This window comes from Spea bombifrons, chromosome 13, assembly GCF_027358695.1.
Source record: "Spea bombifrons isolate aSpeBom1 chromosome 13, aSpeBom1.2.pri, whole genome shotgun sequence".
NCBI lineage: Eukaryota > Metazoa > Chordata > Amphibia > Anura > Pelobatidae > Spea > Spea bombifrons.
The window spans coordinates 19,236,426-19,261,145 of record NC_071099.1 but is presented as its reverse complement, the minus strand read 5'-3'; the positions used below and the strand labels follow the sequence as shown (position 1 = coordinate 19,261,145).

The 24,720-nt window shown below is 37.4% G+C and overlaps 3 protein-coding genes across 6 annotated transcripts; 2 read left to right on the top strand and 1 right to left on the bottom strand.

The window, feature by feature from the left end:
• The first annotated feature begins 3 nt into the window (after positions 1–3).
• LOC128471243 (THAP domain-containing protein 1-like) lies at positions 4–2,129 on the top strand. Of its 4 annotated transcripts, none has more exons than XM_053453138.1 (3): positions 4–24; positions 886–978; positions 1,313–2,129. In XM_053453138.1, the coding sequence occupies exons 2-3, from the start codon at positions 914–916 to the stop codon at positions 1,821–1,823; spliced, it is 576 nt and encodes a 191-aa protein (XP_053309113.1). In that variant the 5' UTR covers positions 4–24; positions 886–913; the 3' UTR covers positions 1,824–2,129. The 4 variants fall into 4 exon arrangements, with proteins under 4 accessions (XP_053309113.1, XP_053309109.1, XP_053309110.1 ...); XM_053453134.1 differs by lacking the exon at positions 4–24 and adding an exon at positions 71–151; XM_053453135.1 differs by lacking the exon at positions 4–24 and adding an exon at positions 79–155.
• Positions 2,130–4,770: 2,641 nt separating this feature from the next.
• CALCOCO2 (calcium binding and coiled-coil domain 2) lies at positions 4,771–13,861 on the bottom strand. The gene is made up of 18 exons (XM_053453116.1): positions 13,498–13,861; positions 12,948–13,035; positions 12,360–12,505; positions 11,751–11,792; positions 11,056–11,097; positions 10,613–10,771; positions 10,405–10,502; positions 10,240–10,330; positions 9,789–9,872; positions 9,079–9,147; positions 8,718–8,804; positions 8,456–8,551; positions 7,667–7,726; positions 7,468–7,566; positions 7,087–7,182; positions 6,412–6,508; positions 5,186–5,214; positions 4,771–5,035 (listed from the first exon to the last, which is right to left on the bottom strand). Exons 1-18 carry the CDS (start codon positions 13,663–13,665, stop codon positions 4,922–4,924), a joined length of 1,665 nt encoding a protein of 554 aa, XP_053309091.1. The 5' UTR covers positions 13,666–13,861; the 3' UTR covers positions 4,771–4,921.
• A 7,276-nt stretch (positions 13,862–21,137) lies between these two features.
• Positions 21,138–24,375, top strand: HOXB9 (homeobox B9). Its single transcript, XM_053453124.1, has 2 exons — positions 21,138–21,832; positions 23,933–24,375. Exons 1-2 carry the CDS (start codon positions 21,337–21,339, stop codon positions 24,166–24,168), a joined length of 732 nt encoding a protein of 243 aa, XP_053309099.1. The 5' UTR covers positions 21,138–21,336; the 3' UTR covers positions 24,169–24,375.
• The last annotated feature ends 345 nt before the right edge of the window (positions 24,376–24,720 follow it).

Genomic DNA, 24,720 nt, shown 5'->3' with positions numbered 1-24,720 from the left:
ACGGAAGACGAAACCTAGCTTAGCGTAAGTACCATGGAGCGCGTACCAGAGTGTCTCTTTGTATTTCCGACGGAAGTTGAATTGATTCTTTAAAAATACGCACCGTAAAACAAAACCGTTCCCGCTAGGACGACATGCAGCCATTTTTTTGGTTTGTAAGAGGATTTTGTTTATTTCTGCGTACGTAATATAAAATGTTGATGAATGTTTACTGTATTTGAATGTCTTTTAAATAGATTAGTCTTAGTATTCACTATAGTTCCGTAGGTTACCCAACTATAAAACAGTTATGGAGAAAACGTTTTGTGTATTTTGTTTCTGTTACATTCCTGATTCTACTTCCTGTGTAATTATTCGACATGCTTCTGCTTCTATAATATAAAGATGTTTTCCACTGATATTAGATTTCTTGCATGCTATGCTAGTGGGGTTATTTATAGAAAGTGTTTATGGTGGAATACCTGCAATGTGGTCTTATTACCATAGCAACCTAAGTAATGGCCTGGTTGGTTGCTATGGTGATAAGATCACCCTTTATAAACACTGCACCAGAATCCGGTTTTATTCAGCCAAAGCTGGACTCTAGTAACAAAATAATACTAATAATAATCTAGTTAACACAAACATGCGTACTATACTCCTGTGCGCAGGGCCCTCCTCACCTGTTGTCTCAGTCAAATTGTTATGTTATATACTATTTGTTATGTCCTGTCTACCCATATGATGGTGCTATACAAAACAATAAATAATAACAATAATACAGATGCTTATCTCTAAAAATATTAAGATGTTTCAAATCAATTGCGATGTAAGTAGGAGTGTGAAATGGTAATTTGTGATATATTGTATTTTCTTGTATACTTTTTTTTTTCTCTACTGCTTTAGAAAACCTCCGGTCTAGAAGAAAATACCAATGACTTGTGCAGCGTGCGGTTGTAATAGTCGTTATTTTAAAGAAAGCGGGAAACAGTTTTTCAGGTATTACATCTAGAGTTATACATTGCTCAGTTCTCCTCTTCCCAGGTTCCTCATTGGCTGCTCTGTCACTAGTGATGCAGGGCTATCATCCCATACCCCTGCACAATCGCTTGCAGTAGAGAAGGCAGGATCCATGTGCGTGTAAATCTCTTCAGCCTGCTGCTTAATATGGATTTCTACTTTTATATACTTATCTAACTACTTAAAGTTATTTAAAAAATGGCTCATCAGTCAGTTCTGTGTTGTCCCCCATACAGTGAAATGACATGGAAAGGTTTAAAGGTTTTAACTATAAAATATCTGGATGCTAATCTTTTTATTTATCTTTAAACAGTTTTCCGGTTAAAGATCGGGAACGTTTCTCCAAATGGGTCGCTGCATTTCAACATCAGAACTGGAAACCATCTGATACGCTCTGCAGCGATCATTTTACTGAAGATGACTTTGTTTTACTCCCAGGAGCACTATTTCCTCGCCTGCGAGAGGACGCAGTGCCTTCTGTCTTTCATGCTTTGCAAAGAGGTGGGAAAAAAAGTGTCCACTCAAGAAAAAATTCAAAGAAGAGGAAGCGAAAACTGCCAGAAAAAATAAGTAAGGATATAGACTCTGACGATGAGAATGGACATTCGGAATCCTATAACCCAGAAGACCACATTGACCACACGTATTCAGTAGCTTGCAGTGAACTGGAAGATATCCCTTTTTCTAGTTTGAGCCCTTCCGTCATTAAGCTTAAAAAGAAAATAAGACGTTTAACAAGACGAGCACAAAGACAGAAGCATAAAATACAAACTATGAAACTGCTAGTCAAACAATTAAAACAAAACAATATGGTAAAAAAATAATGTGCAGGTAAAGCATTTTGGTGGATGAGCAGTGTATTGAATTTAAACATATATTGGACTTTTTCATTGGTCATAAATTCACCTGCAAATGATCTGGTGTTTTTTGTCTTTTTTTTTTTAATCTGGAGAACATTGAAATCATATCTGTAAAAAGGTCATGCCGTAAAGGAAAATAAAGAAAATGAACTACTTGTTTGGCGCATTATATAGCTTTTTGTGGTTTAAAAGGACAATACATAATTTAAGTTCTTTATTAAACATATCATATGACTAAAGTACATCCTAAATTCAGAATTATCTGAAACATTTTGTTAGATTACAGACTAAGGCTGGTAAATCTGGGTGACAATATAATAAATGTCTGCACTGCGTATTGTTTTTGTTTATATTTTCCTCACCTCTTCTTGTTGTTTGAAATTGAATAATCAGAATCCCTCTAGCTGCTTCCTCATTGCTAAAAGCTACAGTTTGAATCTAATTTTATAATTCATAATTCATAAGTCTGTGATATAACTAGGAGAGCCATACCAAATCAGTGGAATTTGCCCACATTTAGTGTATTAATCCAAGTCTATGTGGTGTATTCATGGAGATATAGTGATAGGGTGCGTAGCGATGAGTGAAACTGCAAATACTAGTGTTTATACATGTATTTCTCAATCGGGTCAGAACAAATCCAAAAACGTGCTTACAAAGAAATAAAACAGGCTTTATTTTTTCACGAGCGCACCGCATTACCCTTAGGTTGTTTGTTTACCGCCTTGATTAATGTTACGATTTTCAATTTATTACTTACTAAATCATCCTGTTATTTAGTAAATATTCTATATCAATCACAATCTCTGTATGTTTTGTGAGGTTAGGAGCCAAATATAGACCTCAGTAGAGGACTTTTCCCCTTCTGGGTTCCTGCCCCACACCCTTCCCTTCTCCGTGCAGGGCTTTCATATCACTTTCTTCTAGTAAATTAACAGCCCTGTCTTCCTCCTGCTTGGTACCATCTGGTACTTTTATGATAAGTAAAGTAACAAATCCCTTATCTGGCACAAGTACTGAAGGCTTATAATTGCTTCAGTAATAAGGAGAGTGTATCGGTCTTGAAATCTATTGCCAATTTCTTTCATGGTTTAGAGTCTTATTTCCCTGGGTACTTCTCCTTAACCTGGAAGGTGGAACAGTCGTTCCTCTGTTTTCCTTCACATTGTTTCATGTAAAACCTGTCTCGTATTTCTATATTACTAAACTGTGCTCCTTTTCATAGGAGACAAAACCATTTAAGAAGACAGTCACAAAACGAGGATTTAGAACAAAAAACAGGGTTCATTCATGGGTGGCTCAACACAGCTTTCTAGAAGGTCCAAGGATTGTTACGCCCCACCTCTTCACTTTCGATCCATAAAACAGAGGTAGTAGAACGACCGACAATGCTTCCTCTTAACAAAACCACAAACTTAAGCTGTGCTATGGTTACACTGTCAGTTTGCGGAGAGAATATTCAAACTGTATTCAAACATTTGTAGACAAAGTTTTGAATGGTCAAGAATATATGTGTTAAATGTATAAATTCTCTGCAACCCCCCCCCCATTAAATCGTAGTAGAAACCGTTTGCAATTAATTACAATGTAACCTTTTTATTAATCGCTGTCTTGATTCAACAATGGTAAGTTTGGGTTCAGTCACGGAGATGAATGAAAAACATCACTTAAGGCTTCGACGACTCTTTAAATTAAGTCCACTCTTTGGTGCTTCCACTGTGAAGACGGTAAAACGGCTCCAGATGGATTAGAGAAAAAAAGGGAGAAAACATAAAAGCAGAGCCTTTCTGTCTCTATCCATTCACCACTAAGTGTCGCTGTAGTCCTGTCTCTGAAACCGAGATCTCGGGTAAACTAAGGTTCAGCTTGCGAGGAGGATGCAGGAAGGGTGGTGACATAAAAAGCAACAATACGTCTGACAAGAGAAACGAGTAAACTCCAGATGTATCCACCTCTGTAAATAATATTAAGAATTCTTCGCTATTTACCATATAATTATATGAAGACACGTACGTAGAGCGATGTGCTAAGTGTCACTGTTTAAATATTAAAGGAGGAAAATAGTAAGTACCGTATATTAATGTAGCTGTATAGCCTATGTTATTTCTGAGACCACCGTGTGGGAGCACATAAAGGAACATAAAGGAACTTCCTAAAATTGCAATAACATTTTTACCAGTAAAACTCTCTAAATGTGAGTTTTGCGATCTTGGATCTGCTTCTCGCTGTGGAAGCCAAGGTCATTTTTCAGGATATCCTGTGCATTTACTGGCCAAAAGGCCTCATTAACTCTTGATCTGCAAATAACCTTTGCAGGGGAAAGCTGGTTACCATGTTTTGATTGCCTTTGACTTCACTTTTACAAAGTTGCCCACCCTGTTAGTAGGGGAGAGCTGGCACCTTTTTGATCTAGGGGACATATAAAGCAAAGGGCCCCCCATACCCACCTTAACTAACTTGCGCAAACACTACACACAAAACAGCAACACACCTAATTACACAGTGCAGATGGAGTCATGTTTAGCCATCTCCACTTCACTTCCTACTCAATACCGTTTGGAGCTAGATCTGCCTATGGGGCCGTCTAGGCCTGGTCCTTGCAAAGCCGCTCCACCAGAAAAGGGAGAGCTCCAGATAGCCTGGCCTGGGAAGTTCTGCCTTATGGGGAATCCAGCCTTGACACCAGTATCACAATTCCTCTGCTTACCTCAACTCATACTCTTTGTGACCTATTCACACTCTGCTGCAAAAGCTCAAACTGGATTCAGCCCTTGGGCTTTACTTTGTATCTCGTGGACCGACAAACTCTCTATAAAGGGAAAAATCACTTAGGCTTCAAAACAAAGGACAGAAATGTATCTACGTTCATACGTTGCAAGCTTTAAATGTTCTCACGTAGCATGTCTGCCTATTCTTTAACATGTAATGTGTATTTGGTAATGCTATGGCATATAATAAAACCATTGTTAGAGATGATTATTGCACTTATTTTTAAAAATGAGAATCAATCATGTAATCTGTCGTGGCTTCGCATATAATCAAAGCAAAAGGCTATGCTCCGGTTAATCATGCTGTTCGATTTCGTGACACAGCATATGATCATAAAGCAGTTGCTCTTGGCTCCCCAGAAATTTTTCCTTGCATATCGGACATTCCAGGTCAGGCTGCCTCTCCTGCTGGAAAAGTAAGGGTGTTTTTTACAATGATGCAGAACCCCCTTTAAGCTTTGTACAGTTATATACAGTAGTATATGTTGGCAATTTACCAATAAGTTAGATATTACAGTTACAATTTGTTGTGTGCCACAGAGCCCGTTTCATACTTACACCTCCGACAAGGGGCCACAAGCCTTCTTCTGCAAAACACAAGCAGCGTTTAAGAGGTTAAGTTACTACCAAAAAACCCTCCTAGTAAGTACCATTTACATGCTAAGCTTGACAGATTGATAAGTAGCCGTAAAAAGCTTCATACGTTGTATGATAACATACATTCTAATACTAAACCGGGTATGTCCCCAGTGTATGATAACGTACATTCTAATACTAAACCGGGTATGTCCCCAGTGTATGATAACGTACATTCTAATACTAAACCGGGTATGTCCTCAGTGTATGATAACGTACATTCTAATATTAAAACAGGTATGTCCCCAGTGTATGATAACGTACATTCTAATATCAAAACGGGTATGTCCCCAGTGTATGATAACGTACATTCTAATATCAAAACGGGTATGTCCCCAGTGTATGATAACGTACATTCTAATATCAAAACGGGTATGTCCCCAGTGTATGATAACGTACATTCTAATACTAAACCGGGTATGTCCCCAGTGTATGATAACGTACATTCTAATACTAAACCGGGTATGTCCTCAGTGTATGATAACGTACATTCTAATATTAAAACAGGTATGTCCCCAGTGTATGATAACGTACATTCTAATATTAAAACGAGTATGTCCCCAGTGTATGATAACGTACATTCTAATATCAAAACAGGTATGTCCCCAGTGTATGATAACGTACATTCTAATACTAAACCGGGTATGTCCCCAGTGTATGATAACGTACATTCTAATACTAAAATGGGTATGTCCCCAGTGTATGATAACGTACATTCTAATACTAAACCGGGTATGTCCCCAGTGTATGATAACGTACATTCTAATACTAAACCGGGTATGTCCCCAGTGTATGATAACGTACATTCTAATACTAAACCGGGTATGTCCCCAGTGTATGATAACGTACATTCTAATACTAAAACGGGTATGTCCCCAGTGTATGATAACGTACATTCTAATACTAAACCGGGTATGTCCCCAGTGTATGATAACGTACATTCTAATACTAAACCGGGTATGTCCCCAGTGTATGATAACGTACATTCTAATACTAAACCGGGTATGTCCCCAGTGTATGATAACGTACATTCTAATATTATGTATGATAACGTACATAACTGTTTAAATATTGGAAATATTAATATTGAAATCGCAGTTCAGATTATTGGATTATTTGCTGGATTATTTGGCGAAAGCGGTGTGTACCTTGATACGGGTTCCTGTAAGATAGGCAAGAAGAAAATGTTCCCATGGACCTCTGATTTAGTACTTGGTTCAGATGATCCATCTCTTCATGCGTTCTCTGCAAAAATAAAAACAGAAGGATCACCATGACATTGCGTGGACGGATCACTTTAGATCACAGTGGATGTAGAGGTGTAAAAAGAAGTAAAGAGAAGTCTATCCTTGTATTTAGTCATTTGGAACATTTACGGTGTTTCACTGAATTCTCTTCCAGCGGTGTTAAAGCAGCAGCCTTTATTCTGCAGAACTATAATTGGGCTCAATGTCAGACATTTTTGTTCTCTCGTTACCATGAAGCAAATCACAGCGTTTATCAGCGTATAATCTTTTAAGTAATAGCCCCAAACCCTGCTTTGTGTCTGGCCTGGTCGGGGCGCCAGCTCTACCAAATATCTACACCAGACATACAGGGTGCGAGCTGATCGAGGTTATTGCAGCCTACGCCGAATGGCCACACGGGAGCAGGTCCAGGGAGTCAGAAGTCCCCCCAACACACAGAGCGGGGGTATCAGAGACATGCTTCACCTAAAGCGCTAGAAACCCCATACTTGGCTACTAGACATTTGGCACGATTTCACATAAAAACAATTTAAATGCTCTATTCTGTGTGTTAGGAAAAGGAAAGATCGTCGTTACCTTGCGTTCGTCTTTCAGTTCACTAATCTCTACCTCTCGCAGGTGAACTGTACAATGCAGGTCATTGAGTTCAATAGACATCATTTCCATTTCTTTCTGCAAAATATAGCAATATGAACATTTCAAAAAGAAAATGCACAACACAGCGAAGTTATCTCTCTCTAAAATGTTTTCAGCCCAAAACCTCTGTTTAAGCCCCTGCACGGCACCTTTATCTTGTACTCCCATCCGAAAGCCCCCTGCATCGTAGTCATCCCCCACCTTTTGTCCTTTCACTGTTATTATTATTTTATAATAACAAAAATGTCAGCTTTATCGGTAAAAGATGTTGCAGCTGTCTTCCCACCTACGGTAGCCATGGGCAGGTAGACAAAATATTACCTTCCGCTCATCAAGCTGCCTTTGCAGAGTCAACGTATTCTGCTCATTAGACTTCAACCGGTTTCTCATCTCCTGCTCCTTCTCCTCTGCGCTAGCATTCTGAGGAGAGTAGGGGGCATTTATTTGTCAAAAAGGCAATCTAAAGGAGATCGTAAGGTTCTAGACAACTGGCTGACAGGCACTGTATATTCATTCTTACCCGTTTCTCCAGTTCTTCCTTAAACCTTTCTTTCTCCTTCTCAATTTTGTTCAGCTGCTCCTTTTATATTAAAGTGCAAAGTTAATGGAGAACCGGTCTTTTACGCCTTACATGCATACAATAACTAGACACAAGGGCCGCAGACGCAGACATGCACCTGGTGCACTTCTCCCTCTGTAACAGATACTGATTGAGCCGCATTAGGTGTATATGTGTGCAGGGACAGGCTGGCCTGGGAGGCGGGGGGGGGGCTGTTCCCCATGCGCCATATGCAAGCTGCCCTGAATATAAACCCAGGTTCTGTACAGAGTAAGCGTGAATGTGTGTTACGATGAGTATGTTACTATTTCTGCTTGTTTCTGTGTGTAAGAGTGTTTGTGTGCTAGTGACGGGGGGGGCAGAAGGCCACATGGCTTTACATGCCCCCAAGGCCCAAAGGTACCAGCCCTCCTCTTGTAGACGCGTGGCTTTCAACACAGTCATCAAGGCACATCAATATCCAGGCTTTGGGAATCTCTCTACTGGAACAGAATAGGGTAATTACCAAAACCTGCCCACCTGCCCCTGTTAGTATGTATTGAAGACTGGGTTGGAAGCTATTGGTGTAGATGTGTAAATATATCCTCCATCCTCAATACTGTGTGCCAATTGGGATAGATCTGAACCAGATCTCTCCAATCTGCCCATGGCACAGTGCCCCAAAAATGTGCCATTGCTATCACTCGCTTCACGGAATATTCCTTGAACTTAAGTTAAAAGAACGATGTTTCCCAGCATTTGCGCCATTACCTGATTCAGTTCATGCAATTTCCTTATATCTGCTTCTCGTTCAGCGACAGTCAACACAAGAGTCTCCATTTCCTTTTCAAACGTTGCACTTAAAAGCTATAAAAGAAAATATATATTCAGAATGCAAGCTTTGCTAGGAACGAAGGAAGTTCAAGGTTACAATTATCATATTTAATTACCAAAAATTAAGATTTAGGCCGATTTTTCCTTATATTTTATATCTGCACTTTCAAACATGGGTTTTACTCGATCAAAGTGTTACCTTCTGCTGATCCAGATCCTTTTCCAGAATTGACTGTTTCTCTTTATCAGAAGCCATTTTTTTGGTTGTCTCCAGCTCTTTAGCTCTCTGTAGGAAGAGGTCATGACAAACTTTACAAAAACTTTCAAACACTTAAAGAGAAAAAACAGTAAGCCAAAGACCAGGGGTAAATAACCAATGGCTTGGGCAAGCTTTCGCTGCGTTGGGATGGTTCAAAAAGTGAGTTTGGTGGGAAACCAACGGGGTCTCATGGGGTCCTGAGCATCAGGGGGCTTGTAAGTCATCCACCTCTGCATAGGGTTATGTTTCTTCAATCCCACCCTATTCAGTGTAAATATCGCATATTATTGCGCTTCCTTACCTGATCTTTCAATGTATCCTGCAACGTCTCTACCTCCTTTCTGAACTTCTTCAGATCTTGGGATTGATCCTTTCATAGAACAAAGCAAGTGTTTTTATAAATCATCTAAAAGTCATGGCTGCGCCCTTTAAAAAGTCATTTTTACATAAAATACGAGCTTTTCTGTTCACTGCAGGTTTCTTCAGCAACTTAGCATAGAATGTTTGAATTCTAGAGTTCTTCATAAACGCTATATATTTTGCAAAGCTTATTTTGTGGGATAAAATGTTTTGCATTCAGCCTGAATATATTAGGTTATTATGTTTTGTATACTAATAATGCAATAATGGCAATTAGATGATATATTACGCATAGTGCTGTACGGTGCAAACATTGGCTGGACAGACCACGCTACGCGATGTGCATTCTCTTTCTCTTTCTCTTATTGCTTTATCTCAGCCTGAATTTATGGTGTTGCAAATGTGAAGGCACAATAAAGTCGTATACATTAGTATTCCTTTTCAACGGCAGAATACAATATTGTGAAATATCATAAGAAATATGGTGACCTCGTTCATGGAATGACCCTACCCCAAAATAAAGCGGTAATGGCGTCTTTATATACAAAATATATCCAAAGGCTGGTTTTGAACCCATGTCTATATCTTGATAGATATTAGGTCTTGGTGCACATTTACATAACATTTACATAATTTACACACACACATTACCTTCAACTCAGAGATTAAAATCTCTTTCAACGCCATGTCGACATTTAGCGCTGCCATTTTCTTCTGTTGAGCCTCGTTTTCTAACTGTAAAGAGAAAGCAACCCCCATGATCACCGAAGAAACCTCCAGGATCTCGGACAATGGGTATTTTCAGTAGAAAAGGTAGGGAAAAGGTGTCATTGGGGACTGAGCAGCCTATTTTTCAGAGACCGGGGGACTTGACTGATCCAGCCTAGGATATACCTACAGATACCTCATGTGGCCAGCACAGGTCAGCGGGATAACCCATGTTTATAAGCATGTGTTCCTCTTTAAGGTTGTGAATCAGACAGACAGCATTTAACCTGCCCTGGTAGTCTGGTAAGCAAATATAGAAAGATATAGAACAGTTTTGGGGGGATTAAGTGTGACCCACCATGCAGCACTAGTTGGATTTATTTTCCGTTCTCACCTTCATGTTCTCGTTTTCCCTGAGGGACGTATCAAAGGATAGTTCCACCTGCTTCAATTCAGCCTGTAGTCTCTGGATGTTCTTCTCCCACCTGCAGAAATCGGGCACCTTAAACGTGCATTGGGAAATACATTACAAAATCGGAATTATACGAGCGAAACATACTCTTCATGGTCTAACTTATGCTGTGTCTTCATTTTTTCTAACTGCTTGGTCTCGTCATCCTTTTTGTTCCTCTCCAAATTCAGCTGGATTTGAATTTCCTGAAAGCAAAATAACTACAATCAAGAAGTGGTGGGACCGTCTGTTATTACCAACAGAAAGAGCCATCCATTGCTGTCTCTCCAGAATCCCAGCATTTAAATCCCATCACCTTTTTCTCAAGCTCCAGTTTCTCACGGTTGTCCATACAAGTTTCCAGCTTTGCTTCAAAGTCTTCTATCTGGCTTGTCTGCGACAATTTCTCTTTCTCGAGGGAAGACACCATATTGTTTAGAGAATCTTTCTCTATCTGCACCTGTGCCAACGACTCCTAGAAATCACAAAACACCTTAAGTAATTGCACCAAAACATACTAAAACGGGCATCCTTAAATCCTGCGCGTAATCATGTTTTTCCTACTCTTATATGTTCCAATATAAAAAAAATATATATTTTTAATCAAATCAAGGTGCAGTCTCAGAGTAATCGTGTTTTCAACTGAAAAGAACAGTGAAAGAATGAAGATTGAGAATGAGAAAGTAAAAAGAATACACACTGTCACTGCACAGGCAATCAAAAAATAATAACAATGTATCAGAAACGTATATGTTCTACCTTGAGCTCAGAAATCTGCTTAGCACTTCTCTGCTGTTCTTCCTTATTTCCAGAGATTAAAGAAAAAGAACATTTGATCACAATATTAAAAAACGACACAATTACAGACATGTCAAGTATGACATAACAAGAAAACATCTTCTGCATATACCCACTACACCACAACCAGCATCTTCAGTAACCACCCCAAACCTACTAAAATAGGCACTGCGTGAATCTCATGAATAAACATTTATATTTCTAGATTTATTTATTATATTTTGAATCTACTTTTTCTTTTACTAAAGAAACCACAATGGAGCACCCAGGGCAATAGTGATATCTGGGTAATAGTGCTTGCAAAGTATTAAACCCAGCACACCCACCAGTGTTTTGCATTCCAACCTATATAAAGTGAGATCTATAGACAGAAAGGGGGACATGTCTATAACCGGGTGTAGGACTCCACGTTAGGACTCTTGCCCGGTTCATCAAGAGTTCTTGCCCACTGAAGCACAGGTCCTTGCATATGCCATCCTGAACATGTGCAGGGACCCAGTGATGGAAGGGGAAGAACAAAGTGGCCCTTTCCATGTTCTGTCTTGACATCGGCTTGTCCTCCACCATCCTTGACAAGCCATGCTTGACATCAGGCACACATTAGCTCTCCAGCTCTAATAATTAATCACAATAGTACAGTATGTAGCATTGTCTACCTGTAACTCCAAAATACGTTGAGTGTTCATCTTCTGTTCTTCCTTGGTTTCCACAGATACAAGAAGAAAACATAAATCATCCTTGAAAAAACACATGCTAAGTACTAGTGTCACTGAATACTAACTAAAAACAATCTTACATATACTCCAAAGACCAACATTGCCAAAAATATGTGTCTAGGGCTACCATAACAGTAGCCTGGCCCCAAGATATAGAACAAACCCGTAATATGCCTGGGCATGTCATGCAGGTCCTTGCCTACAGTCTCACGCCTCAGGCCTCCCAGCAGAGTATTGCCATATACTGCCTTCCATAGTGCCCTTATAAATAGAACCCCAGGCCAGAATGTGATGGCATCATGTAAACAATGTATCAAGTAGATGGGTTGGATAGTTGGTGTGATGCAAGCATTGGGTCACTGTGTCAACAATATTTTTTTTCCTGTTTGAATTTGGCAACCCTATGTGAAACCCAAGGGGCTTCAAGTGGTGCAGCATAAAATGATCTCATGATACCGTCACATAATAGAGTGAGTTGGATATGACATCACACCTCAGCTCAAACCATGTTAACATGCTCTCTCACCATGATAATGGACAAATACATACCTCTGTCATCACCATTAGGATTTCACAATCCTCCTCCTTATTCTCGTTAGTAAAGAGGAAGGGGGTGCTGGCTCCACGCACCTCTCCTTTTCCATCAACATAGCAGAACTGGTAGTAATTTTCACTTTCCTTTGGCAAATAGTAAGCTACAAAGAAATAGCATGCAATTTATTCCATGGCCTTCTATTTATGGGGCAATATAAATAATGGGTGTCCCATACTGCTGGGAGCAGTGAATTATAACTTATAACAGCATCAACCTCTCTATCTGTGTTTTCTTTCTAATCCACAATAGCACAGAAATCTTACTGTATCAATCCATGGGTTTCCTACCTCAAAATAATGCAAACAATAAGGGTGAAATGATAGCTGTAATTAGGGATCCTGACATATGGGGCAAGTCCAGAGGGTGCAGCCCGGACTGATTGCACATCCGCTTCCAGAAGTGGATGGAAGCACAAGAAGGCAGCTCGAGTGCGCCCCTCACTTTGTGGCCACATTGAGGTTAGAGCCCACCTTACAATTAATACAAACACGGCCCTCTGATTGGAAACTATAATCACACCGAAAACACTGAAATTCTCTCACCTTTAAAAAATATTCTTCTCTCCAAGCCTTCCTGATCACTGGCTGCAGATGTCCAGGTAAAGTATTCTCGGGTTGTTTTCCAACCAACCTTTAGATTTGAAATTAAAAAAAAAAAGGTTAAACTATTATAGAATTTCCCAGCTTATAAATATATATTATTTGACTACATTTTTAATTATAACCCTTTGCATTAAGTATCTCTCTCTCTCTCTCTCTCTCTCTCTCTCTCTCTCTATATATATATATACACGCTTGCCCTTCAACTCCATCTGATCTACCTGCAGCTTGCTTGAAGACCCCCTGATCTATAAAGTACATGATATACACACAATATTAATCCCTTCAGTCCGCTATGGACGTAACCGTACGTCCTGCCCTTCTTGCGGCAGGAGATCACAGCCTGGACTCCCCCTGACAGCAGAGGTACCAAAAAACCCTGGGACTGCAGGGGTTAATAATAATTAATAATAATAAATAATAACACAGAGCTATGGAATTTGATGGTGCTATATAAAACAATAAATAAATAATCATAACAATATCGCCCTACCTTGAAGATTCCAATCCAGTCTTTCTTCTTTGGCTGGAAGTTTTGAGAGTATATAAAGCTGCACAAAATATCAGTGTTAGCCTTGTAGGATTTCTCCACTCGATTAAAGATGACATTTGAGAAGTTTTCCTCATCAGGGGGCACGATAGAGGTTGGAGGGTCCCCCATGACACTTGAAGATTAGACAGAAAACTGATATGATCAGATATTTCAAAAGATGCCAAGCTCTACTAGAGAAAGATATAGAGATAAAGAATAAGGCATAGGTAGAAAAAAATGAAATTCTAACTAGATCTGCTTTAAGAATTATGAAGACCTTTTCCTTAAACTACTTCCAGTTAAGTGAAAGTGAAAGAGATCTGCCTGCTTTCTTCGTCCTGCGAAATCACGTATTAGAGGAAAGTCAATAGCTGTTGGCGCCACCTGCAGGTCAGCAGGTGAACTGCTGAAGAAAAAAATCAATATATGGGTGTAACAGCTTTTAGAAAGAATTCTCTTTAAACAAACTCCCATCATTCCCATCTGCCCAATAAACTGGACACCCCAATGCTCTGCTCACAGGACATGGAGTGAAGAACTCACTGCTGCTCTAGGATCCGCTCCATCATGTCCAGGGTGATTGCTGAGCACTTTCACTGCAGTGTGAAGGCAAGTAAGCAGCTGAAGGAGGTGCAGGAGAAGGCATCCTGAAGTAGGCAGTAGTGGAGTAGGCCTGCCTTCTCCTGATCCTCCCTCAGCTGCTTGCTTGCTTTCATGCTGCCGTGCAAGTGCTCGGCAATCTTGAGGCACTTTTCAACTAGTTTCGAAAGCCTACACTGCCCGTCAGGTGTAATTACCACCAGGTGTAGAATACGTGCTGCACAACGTAAACCCACAGTCTCTCTGTGTGAGCATGTATGTGTAAGTTGTGTGTGCTGGCATGAGTGGTGTGAAGGGGAGTGTGTTAGAATGAATGTGAGTGTGTTTGTGAGTATGAGTAAGTGTGTGTGTTAGCATGTGTCATTTGTGTAAGTGTGTTCAGCTATGTGTGTCAGATGTATGTTGGAGGGAAGGCAAGGGGCAAAGGAGGCACAAACCAATTGTTTGGGGTAATAATGACACAGCCAAGCTGCTTGAGGGCAATGATGGCACAGGCAGCCTGTTTGGGGGTTAGAATGGCACATATAAGATACTTGGGGCAAAGGCACTCACAAGTTGTTTGGGGCAAAGGTGGCACTTACAAGTTGTTAAGGGCACTATGGGACATGTTGCTTTATGAAGTTGGGGCAATTTTCACACTAGGGCCCTGTGGTTTATAGTTACACCCTTGGGTAGTGTCATTGGTTATTGCTGTTATTATTGATGGTTCCAACAATTGATGGTTCTAACTATGCCCTTCCTTATTCTGAGGAATGTAAACCATGGCTAAATTCAAAAGTAAAAAGGCTTAAAAATGAGCTAAAGGGATAATAAAGCTGGAGATTTCAAAGTTGAAAATGGTTTTAATGTAGAAATCATGTGCATACCCGGCTAACACGTTATAATTATAATGCTATAAAGTACATAACCAGAGGCTTATATTACAATTAAAGCTGAAAGCAGAGAAAACAGCTAACGATTTACTGTAGGGAATGCAAAGCTTCAGTGTGCAGGAGGTGACTGCAATTGCATTTACCATTGGTTGTTTTTGGCAAGCAATGGCAATTAGGGCTGCACATATTCATTGAAATAGTAGTGATTAAGGGATCATTCTGTTTTTAACATTTAATATCTTAGAGTCTTTAATTGAACTTGACACCTTCTAGCTACCTAGGCAAGGTACATTTCTGGCACTCATTGCTGCACTTACCTGTAACTCTGGAAAGAAGTGAAGGCAGCAACCACCAAACTAACAATGGCTACAAGTTTCACTCAGTTATTATAAAAAACAACATTCAATAAATATTTAATATTATTTTACCATTTAAACGAGTAAGGAGCTCATACATCCCACATGCTGGTAAAATAAACATGCTTGATTGATTCATGGTTCATAGCAAAACTCCGGCAGCAAAAAGCCAAGTGCATCTGTACTAATTAAAAAGTACACTTTACCCATTGTGTATAAAAAGGCCCAAATGACCTTTGTTATCCATAAAAAGGTTCCTCTTACCTGATCCCCTGACATAATGCCCAAAGCAGGTTTAGCTAGGTAAAGGGCTCCCTCTGTCGGCAGCGACGAGTTTCACACCAAGGAGCTACAGCCCTCAAACAGCTTGGAGGAAAATAATTTGCCAAATTATTTCTGTGATATGTACAACAAATAAATGTTAACATGTTATATTCCCTGGTTAAAGCAATCACGTTACATATTTATTTCCAGAGAAATTATATATAAAAAAACAGGATGTTGTATACATTAAAAACTTATTGCAAAAATCTTAAATCCAAAATGTAGCAAAATCTTACTTTCAGTCCATATAGCAACATATTTATTGATTGGCTTCGATATCTTCGAATACTTTATAGGCAAATCTGCTTCCAAATTTCAACTTCTAAGCATTCCTCTGGTATAGATTATTATTTTGTATGGTATTGTGTACTCTAGATAAAACATGCAATTAATGAATTATATTTGTGCAGAGACTCAGCTTTAAAATTGATATAGATATATAAAACAAGAAATTAGAAACAGATATACTGGAAAGATGAAGTTGTAGGTTTTTGAGTGGAGTTATGTCAACTTTGCCTTCTTCCGGTTTCTTGAGATTTAATGCCTCACCCTTCAACTTCACTGGACACTAAGTAGGATCAAGCTCTTTGAAGAGCTAACATAACTTTGCCTGGGACCTGAAGCCTCTAGAAAGTCCTTTTAACTCCGATTGGATTTATTTCAGGTAAGATCGAAATCAACTTTAGAGATATGAACAAGAATTTTTATTTTGCCGTTAAAAATACACATTTATAAATTGAAATTAAATATATCAACAGCATTAGTTCAGTTTGTCCTTTCGTTTTTTTTACAATTTTTTCTAACAAATCTATCATAGCTTCCAAAAAATATATTACATATATTTGTTTGGATTTTTAAACTAACCTGTGTGCAGGAACATATAATTTAGAAATAATTGTCACACATTGTACTTCTATAATACTTTGTCAAATGTATTTGTACTAGAAAAATTATTTTAAAATGCGTTTTCCTTGCAATTTTTTTTAATATATTAGCAGCCAGACTTGTTAAAGAAAATTATATTCATCGTTTTATATTTCCACTATTTTTTCAAACATTAACATGTTAATTTTACCTAATTTTATCAATTTGTGTAATTAAGTGAAAATACTTTCTCGCTGCTCATTTGTTATCTACAAAAAATGAATTGTGTCGGGGTTTCAATATTCAAGTTTTGTTTACTTAAGGTATCAATATATGATTTGATTAATTGTGAAGAAGGAAAAGGGAAGAAGTGGAATTTCACTTTATAAATGAAGGGGTTTAAAAATATTCTTGAAGAATGTTTTAGGATTTTCAATCCCTAACCAGATGTGTTAAGAACACACACAAAAAGGGTTTTTTAGAGTCTAACAAAAAGAAAATGGTGGAGCAATCACTTCAAAAGCAGGGCAATAACTCGTTTAAAGGGGTTATATAGTAATAAATATAGATTTGTAAATAACAAGGAAGTCTGACCCAGGTTCCCAAATAAAAGCTAGTTGTTTTCCAAACCCTCCTACTTCCCTCACACCAGGATCACAAAATCAAACAAAAGGCTTCTCCCACTGCCCTGAGACTGCTGCAGAGCTAAATTCTTCTGGTCCTGGGGGTTAACAGTTAAAGGACTCAACACTTATTGGCAAAGGCCATATTAATACAAATTCTATGAACAGAACTACACAAATTCGATGTGCAGATGTTACCCGGATTGTTAAAGGATCATATTTCTTAGATTTTATCTAAAAATGTATACATTGTAACGGGGAAGTATCTGACATAACAAATCTGGAAAACGAATACGCGATATTAGACAATATATTTATGTGTATCTATCTATCTACATTAATACATATATATATATATATATATATATATATATCTATATACACACAATGTGCATTGTATTTATATATATTTATGTGTGTGTGTATATATATATATATGTCATATTGTAAATAATATGTGTGAGTAACTTAGTCTACTTGGACCTGAGAAATATTTTATATATATATATATATATATATATATATATATATATATATATATATATATATATATATATATATACATATGATTCTTTATAGTATGATTCTGTAGAAAATCACAATAATTATAATTATCCCACCGATTCCAGTTCGGAATCACTTACCGGCCACCCATGATCACAACTTGTTAGCTTAGTTGGTACTGGGAATAGATCAGTGCAAGTCAAAGACAACTCTTCCTCAAGTCAGTTCTTACGTATTAAATAAAAGTCTGTAAAAGGATATGTTTCTGGAACAAATTCTTCCAAATCTTCCAGAAACTTTTTTTACTTATAAATAAAAAGTTACGCACACAGCTCTAGCAGAAGTTAGTTTAATGAGTTATCTAAATATCATAAAAAAAGATTATAATAGAACATCTGGAGAGATGTATTCCAAAAAAATACTTATACAGTTTCGAATCTTAGAGTGTGTATATATATATATATGTATATTAAGATATTAAAATATGTATACATGTAGACATATAAACATTATGATTATTATTATTTATTATTATTTCAAAGAAAGGGCATTTATGAGCGGACATCCACAAAATTACATATTTGAATGATCGACGTCTCGGCCCTTAAAATCAAGATCTTTAATCAAACTGCAAATCTAAGCACACATATGGGTATATGCTATATTAATATGAAATTATGAATAAACATGCATTACCCTGTCCAGTGGGCAGCATGGAGAGATCAATACAGCCTCAAACACGTTCTAGTCATAAATGAAATTAATGAACCTGTTTGCACAATCGGTTCAAGGACCAGCCATCCAAAAAACTAAAAATAATAAAATAAAATAAACTTTGTAAGTAGGGAATTCCACATCGCGTGAGAGTAAATCAAATCGTATATTAAGCTTTATCTGCTTGTGATAATCGAATTATAATTTGAGTTGAGGTTGCTGGATCTGCAGAATATTTATAATCCTATAATTTATTGCGGTATATATTCTGTTTTATCTTTTGTAATAAAAACCTGATCTCTAGATCTTTCCCCATTTCCTGAGCACTAAATGTGACTTAAGAAGTTTAGTCTACATGCAGAGAGGATGTCATTTGAAATAACATCAGTTAACTACTTCAGTACCAGAGGTGAGTGCAAGGTCACCCCCTCAGGCACTTCAAGGGTTACCAGAGATGCTAAATTACACTAGTAATGCAGATGGGATTTATATGGTTTGCTTTCTATGTTTGATGTCACTTCTGCCTTTGCCATGATCATTGTAGCCACTACAAGTTCTGTCACAGCTCTCTAATGGAGCGAAATGCGCGCATGTCATGACAACTTGCAGCCTTATGTTGAGTCAAAATTGTATCTTCACCTATCTAAATGCAAATTCTACATTTCATGGGTTTTTGTTATTGATTTGCTTTTGTAAAGATGTCTGGTAAATACTTTTTAGTTGTGTCTAGCTTCCAAAAAAAATACATCTAGATAAGAGAATAAAAATGCCTGGTATATAAAACTTATATGAAACTTTTATATTCTGCTCCTCACCTTTGCTTTACCTTTCTGAAAGAACTCAGGTAGAAAGCAATCTATCTTCAATGTGTTTCGTTAAAGCAGTGTAAAAATAATGTAGTAAACAATGTGGCAATATGTAAAAAGTGACAAATAATCCATATCCGTACCCAAAGGGAACAGCGTAATTTATATATATAAATATATTAATATAATGTGAATATTAACTAATCTACGAAAATGTGTGTAATCCTGAATTCAGTGTGTTTTAAACTACATGGGGTAATAATTGTACGTATACAGAATTATGTGTATGCTATATATGGGATATGAATTATGGAATAAATATGGGATCATTTAGAACAAACGCCATATCATTTTTTGAAAAAGCTTAATTCTTTCATTCTTAATTATTATTTTTTCCGGAAAATTGCGTTAGTCTCTTATATGGGCTTATAGGATGTATATAACATATTTAAAAGAAAGTTTTATTTTGACTGCTGCATTTTAAGATAATTTAAGACAATTGATATATTTTATGGAAAGTTATGCTAAAGTAAGATGAAAAGTAAAACAAAACAAGAATATATACACACACACATACATACATATATATATTCTGAACATAACAACACATGACTACTGACTTATGTGTTTTACCTGATGGGTTTGATATTAATTTAGATTTAAGACTGCCCAAGATTTTTTAAATGCAAGTCAATACGTAAATTGATGTTAATAAAATTTTAACACATGGATTATACTCTAATACATAATATAACATGAACAAGTATATATAATGTGTGGGACATGTTCAGAGAACTAGTAAAGTGTTTATCACACCTGTTAAAAAAGCATATATTTTAAAAAAAAATTGAGAATATTTTTTGTTTTAATGGAACATATAGTCTGTAGGAGTTTCTTTTTATAGGTAATGTCGGAAGAGTGTTATATATATCATATTCTCATTATTACAGGCCACATTTTACAGAAAAAACAGGATCTGGGGTGTTTAATATTTGCATAATGTTATGGGAAATGATGGTGTGAGGTTTTATAGTGATTCAAGTTAATGTATATGTGAGATGAAGTTACCACAATATTATAAGATATGTTAACAACTTTTAGGATAATACATAGTAGACATAAACAATATGTGATCTATACAATAATCTGACATATGGGTTATAGAATATATTTATAATTACGTGGGTTATGAGGGGTAGGACTTTGTAGTAATATTCCTTTAGAACTATGTTTAGTGTTATTCTTTAACTTAGAATAAAGAGCACATGATATATTACTTAGTGTCACGTATTTGCAGTAATACATACATAAATCATACACGTGTGCATGAGCTACATACACATATACATTGCATATTGTCGGCGCCTGACTGTTTTATAACAATGCAGAAGGTTATGTAATATATGATGAGGTCATAAAGTATAGCAATATAATGCAAAGCAAGTGTTATGTAATGTATTTTAAATATTGAAATATTCAAGATATATTATTGCAAATGTGCAATGAAACATATTAGTGTATGTGATACAGTAATTATTGTACAATAATATATATATAAAACTATAAGTGTGTATATAAGTTGTGTGTGTTTAGTTAACCTGTATATTCCTTCTTTCACTTACCCCTCTTTCACACAGTATAGTGATTTATTAAAATGAATACGGGTTAACCCACTGCTTACATTGTGCATTTTTTGCCACTGTTTGCACTACATTAACTGTTGAATATCCTGACACTTCAAGCTCTGTGAGCAGTGTGAGCTCGGCCATGATGTGTCCCAATCAGATAAGTGTCCCGGTCACTAGAAGGCACCACTACCTGCAGCCTGTGAGTCACTAAGTGTCGGTGAGAAGTGTTGCTGTCGGTCGGATCTCAGGCGTGTTCCAAGCCACATCCACATAAAACAATGGCTCCTTGATGTCCCTGCTGACAGCTCCGTGCGGCCCCTCCGATTGATTGATGTCCCTCTGACGCTTTATCAAGCACCCGGATAAAGTTTGACCAATCATTTGCCAGGAGCTCACACGGCAGCAGCCCAAGTGCACTTTGTTGGCTGGGAAGTTGGGGAGGATAGACATCTGCATCTGCCCTGCACCCCCATTCCCTTCAATGAACCTGCTGTGTATGATGTCCAAGAATGTCCATTTCTGGAACTCTCAGTAACTACTTTGTGGAGTCTATAATAAGCCCTGAGAGTGAGGAGCCTCCAGCAGCCAAATTCTCTGGACAGTACCCCAGCCCCCGGTCGGCAGCCCCCTCAGAGGCTCTGGACTTCCCCTCCTGCAGCTTCCAGCCCAAACCCGTGTTCAGTGCATCGTGGACTCCCCTGAACCCTCACGGCGCTGCCCCTCTACCCTCTGTCTACCACCCCTACATCCAGCAAGGTGCCCCCACTGCAGAAGCCAGGTACTTACGGGGCTGGCTGGAGCCCCTGCCCAGGACAGAGCCTGGAGCAGGACAGGGAGCTGTGAAAGCCGAACCGCTGCTGGGACACCCCGGGGACCTCCAGAAACTGGGAGCCCAAGAGTATAATATAGAATCGCCTCCTGGAAGGGATGAGCCGAGTGAGAGGCCCACTTACCAAGACAATAAAGTGTGTGGAGCAAGCGAGGACAAAGACAGGCCACATCAAAGTAAGTTATAAACCGAGGAAGTGAAGAACAAGTCAGCTTAGACGTGCAATAAAAAGAATACTGTACAAGCTGGGCAATATTTGATCAGGTCCAGCTCCTGGGGCGGAAAAGGGCTGGGAGTCTGTTATCAATACATAGTAACATTGACTGAATATACCTAGTTAGTTAGTGCAAATTAGCCTGAGGTGACCATTCGGACATTCAGATCAAAATATTAAACCCTGTAACAGTATGGAGGAGACATGAATAACAGCTAAAATCCCATACAGTAGCCACAGCACACATACACACCATCCAGACTACTCAGACCCATTCATAAATTGTGAGCACGTTAACAAAATTTACATTTTTCAACTTCTCCTATTGGTCCCATAGTATCTATTCTGCCATCAGATGGGGCAATGCACTATTTACAAGAGACATACAGGTAACACGATGAATAAAACCCAGATGATCCCATTTTCCGAGTCACAACTCATATCGTGTAGTTGTATTTATTAGAATATGTGTTTTTGAATTTCACCCTAAATATTCAGCAATTGCAGATAGAATGATCAGTAAAGCACTTTACCTTGATAAATGGTGATATTATGAATGCATCTTGATCTATACTTTAAAGAAATGATATTCCTCTTAAGTGGGCAGGCATCCAGAACTAACTCCACTATAAATACAGGGATTCAAGGAGCCTCAGCAGTCTCTATACTTAATATCCATTTAAAATGACAAAATCAGGGAAGAAGGCTGTTCTCAAGATTCTGTTATTTCTGTGTATATTTGTGATATTCTTTTGTTGCTTTTGTCTGATTTCATCAAAATGAAATATCTAACTGGTTCTATGCGTTGTAGAAATAAAATATAATCCTTTTCTATAATAATGATGATGTATATATTATTCTTATATGTAATAATACATTGTATCGTTCTAATATATATTAATATAATATATACTAATATGATTTATCAGGACTCAAAATGATTTGAGGTTTTTTTTCAAAATAGTAAATAATTACAAAAAAAGGTGGTTTTTTTTACTGAAATTAAAATCTTATTAAGAAAATATTTGCACAAAAATAAACCCTCACACAGCAATCTTGATAAGCAGCCGTATTAAGTGTATTAATTATTAACCGATTTAATTCTCTTTAATATTTAATTTTCCTGCGAATTATATGGAGTCTGGTGAAACAAAGACGGAATTGGAAGACACAAAGTTACACATGGAGAAAGCAGCATTTATATTTTCTAGGCAGAGCAGCGATCACATATTACCATGTATTTTTCATTAGAGGAATGTGAATTGTCTGGCACTTTAATCGCACAGACAAAGAATTATTTATTTTTCCTTCTGCAATAACTAATCCATGTCAAGTCCCAAACTCTACAATAGTAATAAAAAATCCCTTATAATCGCCTTTTCCACCTGCACTGGGAGGCGAGTGTATTTTAAAAAGCGGCATTTTACTACTTATTCATTATGAAAAATACAAGACATTCATTGTTCTACTGGATTGTTAATCCCAGTGAACAATTGAACAGATTATGGTATATTTCAGGATTAAGATGACAAATAAAATCAACGCTAGTCGCATTTTACTTTTTCAAAAACTAAAATATATTTATTTTCCTATCATTATTAATTCAGAAAAGCAGGTTAAATAGATTACTGTATATTTCACAATTAAAAGGACAACTAAACTCAACCATAGTTTTGATAGTAGTTAATTTTACTATATATATATATCTATATATATATATATATATATATATATATATATATATATATATATATATATATATATATAGATATATATATATATATTCTTAATTTACTACGTATTCATTACGAAGAAAAACTAGATATTCTCCTATGGAAATAATCCAAATCCAAACGAACCATGTAAAAGATTGACCAGATTACAAACCTAAATAAATATATATAAGTAGGTGGATGTGCGCATATACTACAGTCATAAAATAGAATAGGGATGAGTTATGACTTAATTTATATGTAGGTGGTTTGTAAGTAGGAATGACAGGCTGGCAATTTCCTGATATAAAATATCTATTATTTATTGTCTGTGTCTTGTTATATTACAGCCAATCCTTCTGCTAACTGGCTCCACGCACGGTCCTCCAGGAAAAAAAGATGTCCTTACACCAAGTACCAGACCTTGGAACTGGAGAAGGAGTTTCTGTTCAACATGTACCTAACAAGGGACAGGAGGCATGAGGTGGCCCGACTGCTTAATCTGAGCGAGAGACAGGTCAAAATCTGGTTTCAGAACCGCAGGATGAAAATGAAGAAACTCAACAAAGAGCAAGGCAAAGATTAAGAAGCATTTCCCCCTCTGAGCACCTGCTGCTCCCTGTTTATGGTACCAGGACAGAACAGATCATAAGCAACCCACATAGGACTTTCCATATTTTGCATGGTGATTTTTCCCCCAAAAAGCCTACTTCTAATTAATAGGTAGGATGCAATCGGAAATCCTTAACGTTAATTTATGTGCTGTTATGTGCTTCATTAGATAACTCACGTGAAATTTGGAAATAGAGCATGTGACTTATTGAAAGGTGGGTGAATGGCAGGGGGCTACAAGGAAGGAGAGGGGGGTCTAACCCTTATGGGACCAAGAACTACTTGAGTAATTATAACAGTTCTCCGGCAATTTAGGAATCGGCCTGCACTATACATTGATACTGCATTTCCATATATATATATATATCTATATATATATATATATATATATAGATATATATATATACTTTGCATCAAAACAAGGAGTTTCACATTCATTTTCTAACCTGAGTCCTGACATAATAATTAAAGCACACTGGATGTTCTCACTTTGCTAAAATAGTTTTTTAGAAAATTTAAAGGAATA